The 17027-nt window shown below is 39.6% G+C and overlaps 1 protein-coding gene across 26 annotated transcripts in view; it reads right to left on the bottom strand.

Annotated features, from left to right (window-relative positions):
• Positions 1–17027, bottom strand: part of BBX (BBX high mobility group box domain containing) — a 125500-nt gene that overhangs the window by 30715 nt on the left and 77758 nt on the right. For all 26 annotated transcript variants that reach the window (XM_085546218.1, XM_015877871.3, XM_085546268.1 and 23 more), the window contains 4 exons: positions 13678–13876; positions 8069–8136; positions 3743–3823; positions 1425–1505 (listed from right to left, as the gene is read on the bottom strand). In XM_085546218.1, coding sequence (XP_085402344.1) covers positions 1425–1505; positions 3743–3823; positions 8069–8136; positions 13678–13876 — 429 coding nt within the window. The remainder of the gene's footprint in view (positions 1–1424; positions 1506–3742; positions 3824–8068; positions 8137–13677; positions 13877–17027) is intronic.

The raw sequence follows: 17027 nt of genomic DNA, 5'->3' as shown, positions 1-17027 counted from the left end.
AAAAAAGTTTATTTTGGGATGACAGGCATCTCTAGACACTGAAAAAAATAGCCAAGAAAATACAACTTCCCCCAGACTACAAAAACATTTCAGTATTATTAACAGGAAAAAAAAAAATTAGCCCTGACTTTAAAATTGTCCTCTCCAATACCTAATTTTTTAGGCACCTCTTTTTCCCCAACGTTTGATGATTCACACGTGCACTCCAATGTGACACGCGAACTGCCTTAGCATGGGGTATGAGATTCAATACGCTTCCACATTCTTAAGACAGTTCTCAGGTTTGATCTAAATGGTTGTTTAACCATTTAGGGGAGAACAGAATCTAAATTCTGTGAAGTTTTGAAGGTGCTGCTGAGTCAGGTTTCATGAAACGTTTGAAAATGCTGTACTAGTGGGACTTTGAGTAACCCGGTCTAGAGGGAGGTGACCCTACCTATGGCCAGGGGTTGGGACTAGATGATCTTAAAAGGTCTCTATGGAATCATTCTGTGATTCTGTACTTGAGGGACGTCACAAGAATGTTCTGTAGTTTAGATCTTTTTCTTTCTTGGCTTCAGCACGTGGCTTCACCTGCTAAATTCCAGTAACTTTCCTTGGGAGAACTTTCCAATTTAACCTGCACATACAAAAGCTTCTTTACAATTACAGACACTGCTGTACCTTTTATAGGGCTACCTCTATTCAGGTATTTTATGGTACCTAAATCACTTTTCTGTTTGTTTGTTTGTGATGTAATTAGCATTTTTAATGAATAAGTCAAGGCCTAACAACTAATCCTAGCCAAGTTACAAATACAACGTATACAATTAGATTAACATCTAAGAGAAGGATGTCTGTTGTCTGTAGTCAAACCTCTGTAACCACACCGAATAATCAACAGGGCATCTTTTCATCTCATAATGTTCCTTCAGGATAGTACTAGCTCCAATAGGAGTTTCTTCACGCTCACTCTGAGTATGCCTTTAGCTTAAGAGGTTCTGTGAGCAGTATCAGACTCCCCCAAATGGAGATAAAGAGAATGTGTGAGAAATCGCTTTACAGAGGAACATTAAACACATCGGTGAAGAAACATCTAAAAAAGCCACCTACAAAAACCCTAAATTTTCAACACATGAAGGAAGGAGGATAACTTACATACTGAAGGGTAGTTTGCTTAGACCTCACCACCTAACAATGCTGCTACATATCCTTGCAGTTACGGTAAGCTGACTTTTAGCTGCAAGTTTACTTTTTAGAGGATCTCTATGTCTAGGGCAGCTATCATTTTCCACTATTGCGACCTCTTCCGTAAGCAGTGCAGAGTGATACTTCAGAAAATCTTTTTTTTTTAAAATATCTCTAAGTTGCTTAACCTTCAGTGACAACTCATACTGGCTTCTTGCTTCCTCCCAGCCTCCCCCAACATGCTTTAGCTATCATACCTCAGCAAACTGAAATAATGCAGACTCTTCCGTTTGTTTTACAGCTCCTGGAATTCCTGGCTGTGATGTGCTTGAAGAGATCTGTGAGGAAAAGAAATAATTTTTAAATTATTTCACTTTCCAGTTTTGTTATCAAACTTCAACATGAAAACAGCATCTGCTTTCCCAGGAGACACGTAAATGGTGATCCCAAATAATTTTTAACAATGAAAATCTTTCCCGTGATCAACAAAACAGACCAGAACCTTTCTGAGGGGTTTTTTTATTTGCCCACTGATATGTTAAAAGAGGGTTAGTAACAGGAACTTGACACTGTGTTATATTGCACTGTGCAGCAAAAGACCCAACCACAGAATGGTGGTGCCGATAAAGCACAAATTGCTACTTTGCCAGGAAGATAAGTAAGGCAGAGGCACAACACATGTATGTACTTCTAGAAGAGATAATAGACCTATCCTAATGACTAAGGAAGCTGCATTTTTAAAAAAATATTTCTTTTTAACTTGTGTCACCTCTTTTTGTTGTGAATAACACTTTGAATTAATTGTAGATCTAGGTACAAATGCCATTTATTCTGCTGTTGACGCACACACCTACTACTTACCAAATACATGCAGCCTCATTATGAACTGCTTAACATCCATGAAAGATGAAGTAAACTAGCTAATATGCATTTCTAGTTACTGAATATCAGTGAACTACGTCTGAACTGCAAGCTTCAGCAGTGCAGGTGAGCTTATTTCCTTGCTTTTACTGCAATTCCTTGATGGGTAAGTCAAAGTCAGAGTTCACAAGCTCTTAGCAATATCATATCTTGCAACACACAACACAATTCCTCCATACAGTCACATTATTCTGGCACTTTTTTGTTTAAGCACTGCAAAATTAACTCAGTAAGTGAACTCATATTTGTCTTATTGGTTGGAAGACTTAACAGCAACACTGAAGAAACAGACCGTTATCAAAATGGACCACACAAAATACCACGTTGTTCGAATGACAGGTTAAGTAATCAGAAGTATCTCACTGAAAGATGGATTCTGTATTACTACCATAATTAACACTGGAATTAATCAATTTTAAGGAGCTTCTAAACATTTTTTTTTATAATTGATGGCAAATCAGGTATTCCCCTCTTGCTAACAAGAAAAGCCAGTAAGTTGTTTAGGAGCCTAATTGTAGATTTTATATTTCACACGAGCCTTTAATCAGAAATAAAGGTCCAGTGCATTAATCTACCTCTGCTACATTGTGAAAGCCTCAGTTTTTAAGTAAGTTACAGCTCAAGGTCTTGTGAGCTAGCTAATGTTAAAACTAAAATCACTTTCTGTATGCAAGGATTGGCATCTATCTGCTCTGCAAGCGATGACATCTAGGGAGAAATACGAAAATATATGCAGAGATGAATAATATAGACAAGGCAGTCAGATTCATGGCTGTGGGTGTGAAACCAAACAACAAAAAGAAGCCCCTCCTGTGACAAATTTTTCTCCACAGACACTCACATGCTGCCTAGTATCCTATATGTCTTTAGCTAAATATTTACGTCACTAGATTATGACCATTTCAGAAGCTGAAAAGATGTAAGCAAGCAAGTGATGCTTATAAAGGGCCAGGATTCTTTGCAACCCTGTGTTATTTGCGTCAATTAAATCCACCAAAATTTGAATGAAGAAGGCTATATTTAAAAACAAAAAACTCAGCTCAGTAGCTCTGCATAGCAGTTACTAGAAATACGTTAATAGCAATGTTGCAGAAATGCATAGAGCTGTTTTGTGGTTACGGAAGAAAATTTTGGAAATTCCAGAACTACAATTATTTCTGATGGAGCTAATGACTGATGCAGTCACAAAGAATCATAGAATGGTTTCTATGGGACCTCAAGGTACCTCAAAGACCATCAGGTTCCACACCCACTGCCACAGGCAGGGTTGCTAATTGCTAGATCAAGTACTAGATCAGGCTGCCCAGCATCCCATTTGACCTGGCTAGATGATATAATAACATATAACATCCAAGCACAGGTATCAGCTGGAGTCTAACTCTCAACGCAAGTGCAGGAATGAGATCTCTAAATCACTGTTTAAATCACAGCTCCAGTGTTACACTAGGCTTTCAGTTGTGTTCCTGAACACATCTGCACTTCAAATCAGACACATCTACCTGACACATGATCCAATACTGTAACTCCCAAAAGAAGGAAGAAATGCTACCATGAAATTCAGTCAGTTTTTCTGATTTCTCTTCCAGCCGAACACCAGATATCTCTTGAAAGAAAACACTGGGAAAAAAAACAATCCCTTTTTAAAGAAACTCACCTCTGCAAACTGAAACAGTGATGACTTCTGACACACTTCCGTAGAATCAGTCGTATCAGATTGGCAAGTATTTGAGGAAACCTGAAACAAGGAGCGTGGAGAATAAGGTAAAAACATAGCTCTGCACCTACATTCAAGTGTTCAACAACCACATAAGAAATAGCACAAAAATACCAGGGACTGGTTTTTTTGCTTTTGTTCTTTTTCTTCCTGTTATTCCAAATTCTGCAAGAGTTATATGCAACAAAACACTGATTGTTTCAGGCTGCATACATAGCTACCTTGTATTCAGGATGCAATCCATGCCACTATCTCTTCAATTTACACTCCCATTAATTACTTAGAGGCTAAATAAAGTTTTTCAAACCACTGAGTGTTGCTAAGTGACGGAAATAATTGCTGATCACTTCACAGCATGAAATAAGTAGTTAAGGGCACCATAAGCCTAGAACTGCTTAAATAACTTATGTAAGTGGATATCTTTTTTGAGGTGCTTTTGAGGAGCAGAGCAAGAAAGTGCTGTAATTTCCAATATCAAAATTCAGAAAAGTGACTGCTCAAAAATAACAACAACAAAAAAAAACCCTCAAAAAATACTCACAATACAACAGCCTGATTAGAATTCACACAGGCCTTACCCATGCTACTGAAAATAGCATCCTTCTGTAAAAGCATTGTCTTGAACATCAAGAGACACATCTGAGTATTAAAGGTTTACATGTATGACTCCCAAAAGTTAGTACACTGCTAATACAAAATAGGGTATGTAGCACAGCTTACAAGTAGAAACGAAGGAGGCTTTGTGGGATTTTTGGAAGATTAAGTAACAGGATAGAATCTTTTTCCCCCCCAGTGATCTTTAATTTTTCGTGAAATTCCAACTTATTTGAAATATTTCAAGGAGAATGTAGTTTTTATCTCCTTTATTATCAGAGGAGGTATGTCAATAGCATTTATTGGTGAATACCCACATGAGATTCAGCTAGCAAGCGCATCTGTTGCTGCAGGAACCAAGCACCAGACAGTAACCAGGCCTACGGTTTGTACTGCTGCTCATGCTGCCGTCTGCTCCAGATGCTTCATCATGACAGCAGCAGAAGAGCATCTTGCTTCAGGAATCTGCCAGCTGTACTACTCCCAGAACACTGGATCCAAATGCAGGAGGACCATGCCACACGACAATTTGCTGAGGTACACAGCTGAACTTGTTTTTTTCCCTGCTGCAAAACCACATAGCAACAATGCTCCCATTCTATTTACTGAATGTGGCCCCAAGCCTGCTGGAATTCAGTAAGTATTTAGACAACGCTCTCAGACACAAGGTTTGAATTTTGGGTGGTCCTGTGCAGAGCCAGGGGTTGGACTCAGTGATCCCTGTTAGCTCCCTCCAACTCAGATTCTACCCCAGGAACACAGCCTGAGGCCGCATGCTGAGGGCAGGCACAATTTCTTCATGTCACAAGATGGGAACAGCACGCTGTGGAATGAGCAAGGCCCCGTTTCTTACAGTTTTGTGCTTAAAAGATAGATTTTTGGGGGCAATTCTAAGACAATTTTGTTGTTAGAACAGTCATGTTTTTGCCATTAATTTCTGATACTTTAAGTCAGTGCTGCTGCCTTCATTGAATAGTAGAATTAAGTTGAGGATGCCATTTTTACCCAGCTGTTGCCCCCACACTCTTGGGGGAAACTGATCATCTCCAGGACTTCTGAAGACACACATACCTACTGCCAGATCAAATTCAACTCAAGTATTACAACAATTACTGGAGGGAACGGCTGTACAAGTACAAGCTTTTATTTCCTGCAGTGGTAAAGTATCCTCAATCTTTCGTCATTTCTTCTCTTTCCTCCTACTTGCTTACACTTTATTGTACTGAAGTCATTTTTACAGCCTGGGCCACAGCACTCTGTTGAAGGACCTGGACAGATCAGCACCACACACTGCACAACTGTCCTTCAGCAGTGAGGAGCAAGCCATAAGGACACTGCCACCATATAACCATAATCCCTTGTGGTTACCAAAGCCTGCTCTAAAATGAGTGAAAACAGATCGTCTTCCTCACTGATTGATGCACGGCTTTAATGTGGTCCTGATATGCAGCAGCAAGAGGAAACTGGTACAAGAGTCAGGTTTTGGACCGTGCTACACATTCAGCGTTTTGTGGGAAGTAACCATAGAGGCCACTAGGTGCTGCTGTAAGGCAAGCAACGGAGCTCGTGGGCAGGGAAGGGAGGCGAGCTTTAAAGCAAGGAGCACTCCTCACAGAGTTTCAGGTTTTCCGCAGATAAAACAGCTGCAATAAAGTAACAGGGTGAGGCTTTCTCTCCTGGAATGAGAGTAATAAGAACAAGCCTGTTAAGCATTTTTATTCCAGTGTTAAGCAAAATGTGCTTGTATATGCATCACAGTTTTGCTTAACTGGTGAAAGGACCCAAATGCCAGGCAAAAATTAATTGCTTGTGCCCGTTTTTTTGCTGTTGCTAAGGTTTTTAACTTCCCTTGCCTATCATTTAATAGCTCAAGCCTCTGTTTGGAAATCCATCACACAACACTGAATTCTGTTAGTAGATGAAAAGCCTTCTGGTCTACTGAAAAAATGATGGACATAGGAATATAACCAGCATATAAAAATGGTGACTAATTCATCAAAGCACTTTTGTAAGCATCACTACTGTGCCTCTTTCACCATTTTTTGCCAGTGTACACTCACTTTGTTACTTGGTATCTGAAGCACTGACAACCCTAACTTTAAACAACTGATCTGAAAAGCCCCTTTACATCCATTTAACGTATATTCCTTTCTGAAGCATGTGTACCAGTGGGTGCTGAATCAATTTACTTGGAATTAGCAGAGTTCTTATGTAAGCATTATTCTCTTCATCTTTTCAGAAGCCCTGGACAAACTGTATCAGTGCTCTTCTCCTTTATATCAATAGCTTTTAAAATGTTAATACCATTTTAAAATGTATGATTACAAGGCTACCCGAGCCTGCATAGTAATACATGCAGGCAGTCAAACTAAATAGTCTCAACTATAGACTTTTTTTTTTTTTTTAAATGGCCATGCAGATTGTAATAGAAATGAAGACTACATGATTTCATTTAGAATTCCCTTTTTCAATGCAAGCATCAGAGTTTGAGATACTGCATACACTTACTGTCTTATACAAAAAACAGTACCTATATTTTCCACAGTTAAGCAGCAGCTGAACCTTTTTACTGGGGGATACTTCAACAGTTACCTCAGGGCAATGAATTCTCTCTCCCTCAAGTCAATAAAATCCAGCTGAAGTCTCCCCATTCAAGAGGGAAGAATCTTAGCAGTTCTACGATGAATTCTTGAGCTTTTCTTTTTTAGCTAGTCATGCCACCTCCCATCTTGTTGTGCCAACTTCCTGAACACCGTTTAAGTGTGAAGCCATTCAAGCATTAACATGGAAATACATCTGTAGGCTGTCAAGGTATGCAGAGGTTGAACATCTCATGAATCCTCTTTATGACACAGACAACAAGCCAGAAGTGCTGTTCAGTTAACCAAGCCCAAGCACTTTTGGGGAATTTTACTGCACTTGGGGTAACACGTGTCTACAAAGTGTTTGCTCCACACCTAACTACCACTGAAACACTGAATCAAAAGGTAACAAGCAAAAATGATTACCTATTTTACACAATATATCAGGTACCTCAAGAACAGTTTTTATAACAGTTCCATAAAGAAGGTCATGAATAACAACGAGCCTAAAGGTCTCTGCCCTCCTGGAGATATGCAGGAAACATTTATTTACTGCAGTCTCTTATAAAAATAAAATGTTTGCAATGGCAACTAACCTGCGAACTTCCCTTTAGACATAAAGACTTGGTCAATAGGAATAGACTGCAATACTTTGATTACTTGTTAGCACTTGCATGGTTTCAGAATGCATACATAATGACTATATGGAAATTATTATATATTTATGCTGCTATTTGTGCCAAGCTGTGTTCTTATATTACACAAGAACATAAGCACATGAGTTCCTTGACTAAAAGAGCTTGCAAATCACCTGTTTGTTTACAGTCACTATATCTCATCTTTTCCATCTGTGGTAATATCCTCTCATTGGGCAGGCTTGCCTGGTTAGATCATGTATTCAGCAGTACCAAACTGGTACCAGACCCAGATTTGGTTGGAGAACAAGACCCACATCACTGGACACATTTCAGTTCCACCAGAGGTTAACTATGAAGTACCTTAAGTTCTGCCTCCCACTTGACAAATATTTCCCTTCAGAGCTCTTTTTAAACTGAGGACTTTTGGTAAGGTAGAGAAGAGGGTTCCTTACCTCTTGTGCAGTCAGGGCATGTTCCCCAGCTAAAAGCAGCATACTCAGGCCTCCCATTTGTGTAGGATCTGTTAAGGAATAAAACCAAGTCTTACGTTTATTCATTTGCTTTTTTAAAGAACCATTTGCAGCGCTAAACCCCCAGAAGACTACTTGTCACAGACACTCTAAGCAAGCTGCCATAAAAGGCAGTTCAAGAGAATCACAAATAACCATTTCTGTACCCTCTGGGAAAGGCTTTCAAAGCTGTTTGAAGGATTTAATTGGATTTGTGTGCTTAACACCCCAGTGCGTGGATTTACAAATTTTACCGCCAAAGGTTTTATGCACTACAGAGATGAATATCTTTAAAACAGCAAGTATAATGATCTCATACACAAATAGACACAAAGAAACTCTAATTGATATTAGAGTTGTTGTTTATAACTCGATGGATGCTCCTACCAAGGGAGTGGCTCCCTACCTTAGATGATGAACAAGAAAAGGGATGGAACAAAATGACATGATAAAGCTCTGAAGCAAAATTCCAATTTTCTTTTTGCTTTAATTTCAAACTGCGTTTAGTGGTGCAAAGTGTCAACCTGACAACTCTGAAGCATGAAGCACTCTCAGGCCTCTGTGCCAGAACGGCCGAGACACCGGCCAAGCAGGCTGCCTGCCTACTTGTTGCCCAACCAATACAACATTTAACAGAGGAAAACAGAATGAAGATAAGTGTTATTACTCCAAATATTCAGTTCTGACAGTTTCTAGCCTCCAGCCTCCCTGCACTTCACAAGTTCTGAAAAAAAAAAAAAGGAACAAAAAGTGAAAACTATCAACACTGGTGCAACATTACTCATGGAGTAGCTTTTCCACTCAAAACAGTATTTACTCTTCATCATTATGAAGATTAATTGTCTGATTTTGGGAGAGTGCCTTGGGAGCAATACAGAGTCACAATTTAACAGAGAGCCATACAGATGGAAGGACAAAATCCATGGTCCAAATGTTTCATACAGTAGCCACAATGTGAGAGAAAGAAAAATCATAGTCCTTGCTGTATTTCCGCAAACATCAGCATCAGACAGTACTTAGGTCTCCCAGAAGCTTGTACTTATATCTTCCAATTTCCTTTATCTAGCCTACATAAAAACCTCTCTCTACAACAATAAATTGCACGTGCCCAGGACCATCCTCTGGAATTAAGGCCAACTGGCACAACTCTCCTTTTCTGTGTGCTTTAAAATTGTTAGCCTCTAACAGAATGGTTGCATCCATAACACCCACTGGACAGACAATTTCTCTGGCCTGCTCCAACTTGTGAGCCATGCCTCTGTACTTTTTGGAGAGTCAATTGACATGGGCCCAAACTGTATTGCAAACCTCCTACTGGTTTATCACTGCAGATAATCAAGTTCCAGTTCAGAGGTACACTTGCTGATACTGTTAGTTCAATATTACAGGCACTGCCAAAGTTCCTCCCTAAGACAGCTTCTCCTATTGACAATCACAGGATAAGATTTGTTAACGATGCTCTTTTGAAAATCAAAGCAGAGAAAAGCCACATGAATAAACCAAGTTCATCTGCTATCTCAAGAATAGAAGAGTGGTCATTATCTTAAGAATACAATCTTTATAGTATCTAGCTTTAAACTCAGTATTCAACTGGAAATAATTTTTTCTTTTACTGTTCTGAACAGGTAGAGGTAATATGTGTTTGTTTTTTTTTAGCATTTTACAATAAGTTTAAAAAAGCACAAATGATATTAAAGACTGCAAAGAGATAAGGCACTATCAGAAGCATAGAACTAGTAATGAGTAGCTGAATAAATGCAGACAAAAAGTAGGAAGAGTTGGCAAATACTTAACCACAATTGATCCTGTCAATACAGAACTTTTACCATGAAGTTATTTGAACAAGTAAAGTTCTGTGCTTCAAACCAGAGGGAATCAGAGCAATTCAAAACTGAACGCACATCTTGAAAGACAATGACATGACAGTCAGGTAGTTTGGAAAGAAAGCCTGGAAAAGATCTCCAGATCTCCACACGATCTTACTGAGCTCCATATTTCACAGTTAGGGGCTGCTAGTTGCTTTCTACTTTGTTTATTCATATTGAAAAGACAACATAGAAGCCAAATGTTAAGCATTTAGAGCTCTCTTCCAGTTATCAGCTTAGATCCACTCAGAGTTAGGAAAAGGTACACTTCTTTTTTTCTGCTGCTCACACCTTCAAGCTGAGATCGGTGTTCTCTTTAAATGGCATCTTCCTCTGCTGTTTTACAGCAGTGACCCCTGTTGATCCTCTACTAGCTTCACTAGCCTAAAGAAGTCAAGATCTTCTGATGTCATCATTCATTCATCTTTCACAGTCCTTGTGATTCCCCTTCAGTTACTCTAGGTAGAGCCAGTCTTTCTTGTACGTGAATGACTAGCAGGGCAATCACATCAGATGAGCTCTCACCTGTGGTCTGTTCAACAGCACTGATTTTTCTCTACAATTCTTGAAAATGCTTTGCCTGACACACTGCAGTACAGCGTTGCCTTATGCCTGCACCACATGGATCATCCATAGTTGCTCCCTTGAGTTTCACTCTAGTTGTCTTATGTCTTTCTCCTCAGCTTTTGCCAAATGAAGAACTAGCGTATTGCTCTAAAATTCATCCTCTACTTCTTAAATATCTTCTTTTCCGAGTATGTGGTCTCAGTTTTCTGCTATTCAAATAAGTACTGTCTAACAATAGGACAAGGACAGACCTTCCCCCCCCCCTCACTTCCTTCAAGTAAGCAAATACTTAAACTGTTTATTTAAAACTAAAAATTATGAGGAGAAAAAAAAATTACAGCTTAGTGGAAAGTGAACATTTAATTTTGTGCTCAAGCAGCTTGAATACTGATGCTGCAGCTGTAGCAAAGGGCTAGCACTTATCTGTCTGATCTTGGTAAAGACAAACATCTTTTCACTAAGGTTTTAAATTACAAAATAACTTCACATAAAGGAAGTCAAAAAATGTATACACACAAACAGCGCCATATGCTTATAGTGCCTTCTCAGCACAATGTTTCTCTTATGGCATTAAGAATCCACTAGAATGAAAGTGTAAGAATTTTAAGTGTTACTTTAAAGTACTTTACAGTTAAATCAACAGTTATGAGAAAATAGCATACACATCTGACTTGCAGAATAGGAAGTGATTTGTGGCCTCCTAAACGGCTTTCAGCATTGATTAAGCTTACACCATCCCACTATATGGAAATTATATGCTTTCTTTGTATTAGCCTGGTTGGAAACTCAGAAGGCTGGCTTGTTCAGCATCACAATTTTTCAATCTGAGAAAAAAGAAAAAACTGAGAAAGGGATAAAAGCAAAGATCAACAAGTAAGAGTTTCAATTAACTTTCACCTGAGTTCAGAATTAAGCTTCTTTCTAAAGAATAAAAATTGCATCTCTATCATGACATTGGCTAGTCTAGGAAGCGTCTTCTTCTGAGGCAGAAACGTAAAAGCATTGGAAATCCTCCACTTTCCTCCAGGAAAGATGTTGCCCACTTTAGCTCTGTAGTTGTGACTGTGCAGTATTGGACACCTTCGACTGAGAACAACAGCTGTCTTTGCCTTACGCCCTCAAACAGAACACAAGAGAGACATGCCATGACAAAAACATGCTCAACTGCAACTCACAGGTTGGAAAAGCAAGGACATCACTAGTAATGCTGCAGGTCAGAAGCCCAGTGATGCTGTAACACCACAAGTAAAAGGAGAGATGACCAGCACAGGGACATATTTGATTTCAGAAAACATAATAAGTAAAAATAAATAAAAAAAGGATTTACGGTTACAAACAAATAAAGCAGGTTTCCTGGAATGACTGGACAGTCAGAAAATCCTTGTTCTAATGAAGCTATCTGCTTTGAAGACGCAAAACAGCCAAGTCAGCAGCATTTCAGGGACAAAAGTACTTCTATGGTCATTCAGCTACATTTTAGTTAATCAGCCAGTACACAGCCTGGATTTTAAAAGAGGATGTCCTAGACTCAGCAGTCAGATTTGAACTAAGCTATCACACAAACCTGAGGGAAGAACACAAAACACGGTTACTATGACACTTATAATCCATTTGGTGTGACGGACCTGTGATTTAGATGCTGCTAATATCTCTGCCAGAAGCAGTCATTAATTCATGGGCTACTGCTATTCTAGTGAAATAGCTGGACTTCATTGGCATGGGGCCTGGAGCAGGACCCCTGTGAATCACTATACTTGCTTACTCAGTTTGAAGTGAAGTGATTATAAAAAAAAAATAAAAAATCCCACAAAAAAAACACATTAAAACAAAATAGGGCCTTCTTCAGAACTGAATGTCTCCATAGATTAAAAGAATGGATTACTTTCTAATTAATTCTTAAGTTCTCTGTCAGATGTTGATTAAAGATCTCTCCTGTCAGGAGCTCTGCAGTTGAATATTCCAGCTAGAATGGGGAGGGACAGCAGCTGAGCGGACCAAGAGCTACTACTTGTTCTTCCAGTTAAGTCAGTGTACCTGTAACTAGAAAAAATTATGCCCCTCTGCTAGCAAGAGCAGAATGGGATGAGGAGGCTTGCAGGTTTCAGAACTCATCTCTCACATCTAAATATGTGGCATGAAAAAGTATTCTGAATTACATTTCACAGTTTTGTTGTAGCCAGGAGGAATTTCATTACAGGAATTTTCATACCACTGAAGTGGCAAAAAAAGTATAAAATCCTTTTTATCCCTCTTTTTCCCCTTACTTGTTACATAAAATCATTTCCCCTTCTCTAGCAGATGATGTCAGTAAGCAGAAAAATCCTGTCACACAGTCACCATAAACTAGGTAAGATACAGAAAATTTCTGAAGTGCATCGACATTTATTAAATGAGAAACTTTAAAGAGGAAAGCTGTGTGTATTAGGGAATAATTTCCCACCCTGGTTCTTAAACTGCCAGTATTTAAGAACATTAATATATCATATTCTGCTAGTTGTGGATATCAGCAAGAGATTACCTGTACTTCACCAGTACAGGCTCTCTAACTGTACTGACTTTTGTTTATACTTCTTTTTATTTTTTAAGTACAACAAAATTATACTATCCTTGCTTTAAATACAGAAAACATAGTTCCTCAGGAACAGCCATCCACAAGAGCTAGAAAATGAAAATCTCTAGTCCTAACAGCAGATGATCCTGAGCCAAAAATAAATCACAACTGGACTGCAAATGATCGCATCTTAAAAGATGTCACATATATCTGGACTTGACGCTAAAAAAAACCAAACATATGCTATAGAAAATGGTACCAAGTTGTTACGCAGAAGTTTAAATACAGTGTTAGGAACCTAGCATGGGGACACAAAACACATCTGTAGGTCTTGCAGTTCAGCCTCAATGCCATAGAACCATAGAATCACCAAGGTTGGAAAAGACCTAAAAAACCATCCAGTCCAACTGTTCACCAATTACTAATAGCTCCCACTAAACCATGTCCCTCAACACAACATCCAGTCATTCCTTGAACATCTCCAGGGTCGGTGTCTCTACCACCTGTCAAGTCCTCAAACAAAACACGGATATTTACTTATGAGAAACCTCACAAGACAGAAGTCTCACCTGCCATCCCAAAGTTAAGCTGTGGCATTTCTTCACTTTTTGTCACTTTCCTCGGGCTTGGTATATCTTTTGCAGAGTCTGAAGGGAAGGCCCACAGCTTCTTCCTGCTTGTAACAGTGGAAGTCTGGGTTTTCACAGGTTTGTTTGTTGTGGGGCACCACTTGTACCCTGGATTTGCCTTCATAAATGCATCCTTGTACTACAAAAGAAAGAAAAAATTACTGATAATGAAATTATCTACTGCTTGTAAGAAGATTCAATAAATAATCCTTAAATGCCTTGATTTTTTTTAACCATGTGCTCAGAGTCCAATCACCAGCATCGTCTAACAAGAAGATAAGCAAAGCCGTATTTTAAAAGAAGTCACTTTCTCTTTCCTTTCCTGAGTGAGGGTTTATTATGAACATAAGGCCTAAGTTCTGATCCTGCAAACAGCTCTCCGGGGCTTGTATGCTCACTGTCTGGGAAACAGAGAAGATAGCTTCCTGAATTCTTTTTCAAGTGCAGTCCGTTTGCTTTCTAGTTTGAATGAAATGAAAACACTCACTTGGCAATAAATGCAGTGTAATGTCCCTTTGTTGCACTTGTTCTCTAGTAGTCTGATATTTTAGAGTATTTGAAGTAAATTCTCTTCCAAGCCAAGCAAATTCATTTGAAAATAAACTGATTCCAGTATTCTTTGTTTTTCAGTAGCTTCTGATAAGTCACCCCAGCCCTCTCCAAAACAATCCTGCATGACTGCAATAAAATGAACTAGGACCATTTAAAGTTTCCTCTGGCCTTGACCACATATCTTAGTTGTTTGCTGTCTTCTTGGTTTGAGGCAGCAAAATAACCTAAGTAGGACTACACATGGGGAAGTAAGACCTGGATCCTACAGGGTTTGGCTGGGGGAGGTAATAAATGAGAGGATGGGAATCTGTTCTTATTCTCAAATTCAGCAGAGATGTTTCCCAGGTATCTTGCTGCCCAGGAAAGAAATTAAAAAAAATAATTTAAATATGATGAGCACACTTCAGTATTTCAAATTTGCTGCCATGCAAGGTAGAAAATAGATGAATCAGAGGAACATGCCAAACATTCCAGCTGCAAACGTTTGCCTAACAAATAATAGTGACTTGCAGTACTTGCTGCTGTTGGAGGCATGCTGCCAAGCATGAACCAGTGCTCACTGCAGGGAGAAGGGGCTGAATTCTTCCCAAGTCATTATTAGGTAGGTCTGGCTTCGATGGCCGCAAGTAACCAAGTGAGTTCTTCAGCTATATGCCAGGGCAGCAGCAGAGAGCTGCTTCTGTGATGACACAAGCCCCCACCTGTCCAGTTATCCACAATCCCAGTTCTACCACAGAAAGACACCTATGTTTCACACATACACATGCAAGGGAACTCACACAGAAGGGAAAAAACGCCCTCTGGTATCAAAACACAATGAGCACTCAGAGCCCTGTCCTCTTGCAGAGTCACTGCCATACTTTCCCAGCTCAACACACAGCACTGTGCCTTGTGGCAGCCTCCCTACCACACGTGCATCTCTTTTACTTTCACTTCAGTCTTACACTACCAGCTGGCGCTCTCTACCTCCAGACTGCAGCAAGGATAAAAATGATCCAATTTACAAGCAGCATGGCACTGTGTGATCCCACTGTGTCAAGTCCTGTATTTATAGAAATGGCTATAAATAATAAAAATCTGCAGGGGCTGCTGACCCACATACACCCTGTATTTTCTGAACAGGGAAGACGTATTAAATCTGCAAATGAAGGACCATGGCATCACTCATCTCACCCCTTTTCCCTTTTCCTCAGTTTGGTTTGGGAGTTCATTTCACCAGTGAATGCAGACCACAAAAATAGCCTCACCAGGGAAGGGGAGGGGATAAGGGAAGAGGTGGAAAGGAAATGCACAAAGAAAGCTTTGCCTTCCATTGTTAAAGCTCCAGCCCACTCATGAATCATGTTTCCAGCCTGCTGAGTTAAAAGCACAGAAGCTCTAGCGATGAAGTACGTAAGCTCTTTGTATCAGCACTGCTGCTCTAAATAATTGAATTATTCTACAGATTAATGTGACAGGCTGCCCATCAAATGAGAACCATAATTCACACCGTTCGCGAGATGAAGCAGCAATAAGCTTTTAATCAGTTTCCAACAAGGGCAATACAAGTGTTATAGTGCATTAAGGGATTTTTGCCTCTGCAAAGCCCAAAAGTTAATGTTAACAGTGCTCTTTAAACCCTACTCAGGAGTCACTTCAGGAAGGACAACTCAGAGGCTACTGTCAGAATTTCAACAACTTGTGATGAAAAGGAAAACAAATAAATGTAAAAGTTAAACAACAACCAAGGAATAGTTTTATATATACAGAGGCCTTGTCCAAACCTCTGGCAGATTTTCAGTATCGACTGTCGTGACTATTAGACCAAGGCCTAAAAAGTAGTGATAGATTCTACTTGGCAGCTCATGAGAAGATAACTTAAATGAGCTACACAGGAATACGAAACAGCCGAAGGCAGTAGGAGAGCTTACTCTTTTCCTCCATTCAACCAACTGTGCAGTAAACCAATTTAACACAGCGGCCTAAAGAAGTCTCTAAAGTCACTTTAAGGAAAAAAAAGAAAAAGAAAAATTAATTTCCTTATTCTGGAAAGTAAAGACACCACATTTGTTCCCAGGCAGAGTGGCACAGCAGTGCCTTTAGGACTGCCCTGTAGGGTGTCATGTCCTGAAATCTCAGGTAGATTAATAATAATAAATAAAAAAAGAAAAAGAAAAAAAACCAAAAAACTGAGGATATGTTTGTGAGATTGGTACGATGTTCTTTGTGAAAGCTTGGGGAAGGACGCACTATGTGGTGGGACAGGTGCCATTTCAGAGCTGAGGTCAGAATAGGTGCTGTACTTAAATATAACTTCTCTGAGCTGCTATCATCACCAAACAAAAAGTTTGCTTCTTCAGAAGCTCACAAAGCGGATTCAAGCTACACCTCTGGGCAGCAGCCACCACTTTCTAAATGTTAAATATATGTGTAAATTCCACCAACTTCCTATGAAAAAATAAATATGTAAAAATCGTACTAGAGATCTACATAAACAAACAAAAAAAATCCCCCAAAATACTATGCTGTTCTTCATTTCTGAAGGCTGTTGGGTTACCTAGTGAGCTCATCAGGCTGCAACAGGGAAACCAGGCACTTGTCTTCTCCTGTGCCAAGGCAGCTGCCAAGGCAGCAACTCAGGGAGCTCCAGGCCCTCTGGCTTTATCTGGGAAATCACGGGCAAAGGACTCATTGGGAGAAGAGCTCAGGTATGCCATTGCAGACACAGTATGACATCCCCAACGCAAGTGCTGCTTCTA

The sequence above is a fragment of the Coturnix japonica genome, chromosome 1 (assembly GCF_054131305.1).
Source record: "Coturnix japonica strain WE chromosome 1, WE-NBRP24, whole genome shotgun sequence".
NCBI classification, from domain to species: Eukaryota; Metazoa; Chordata; class Aves; order Galliformes; family Phasianidae; genus Coturnix; species Coturnix japonica.
Note: the sequence above shows the minus strand (reverse complement) of the source record. Positions and strands in the feature narration are given on the sequence as shown.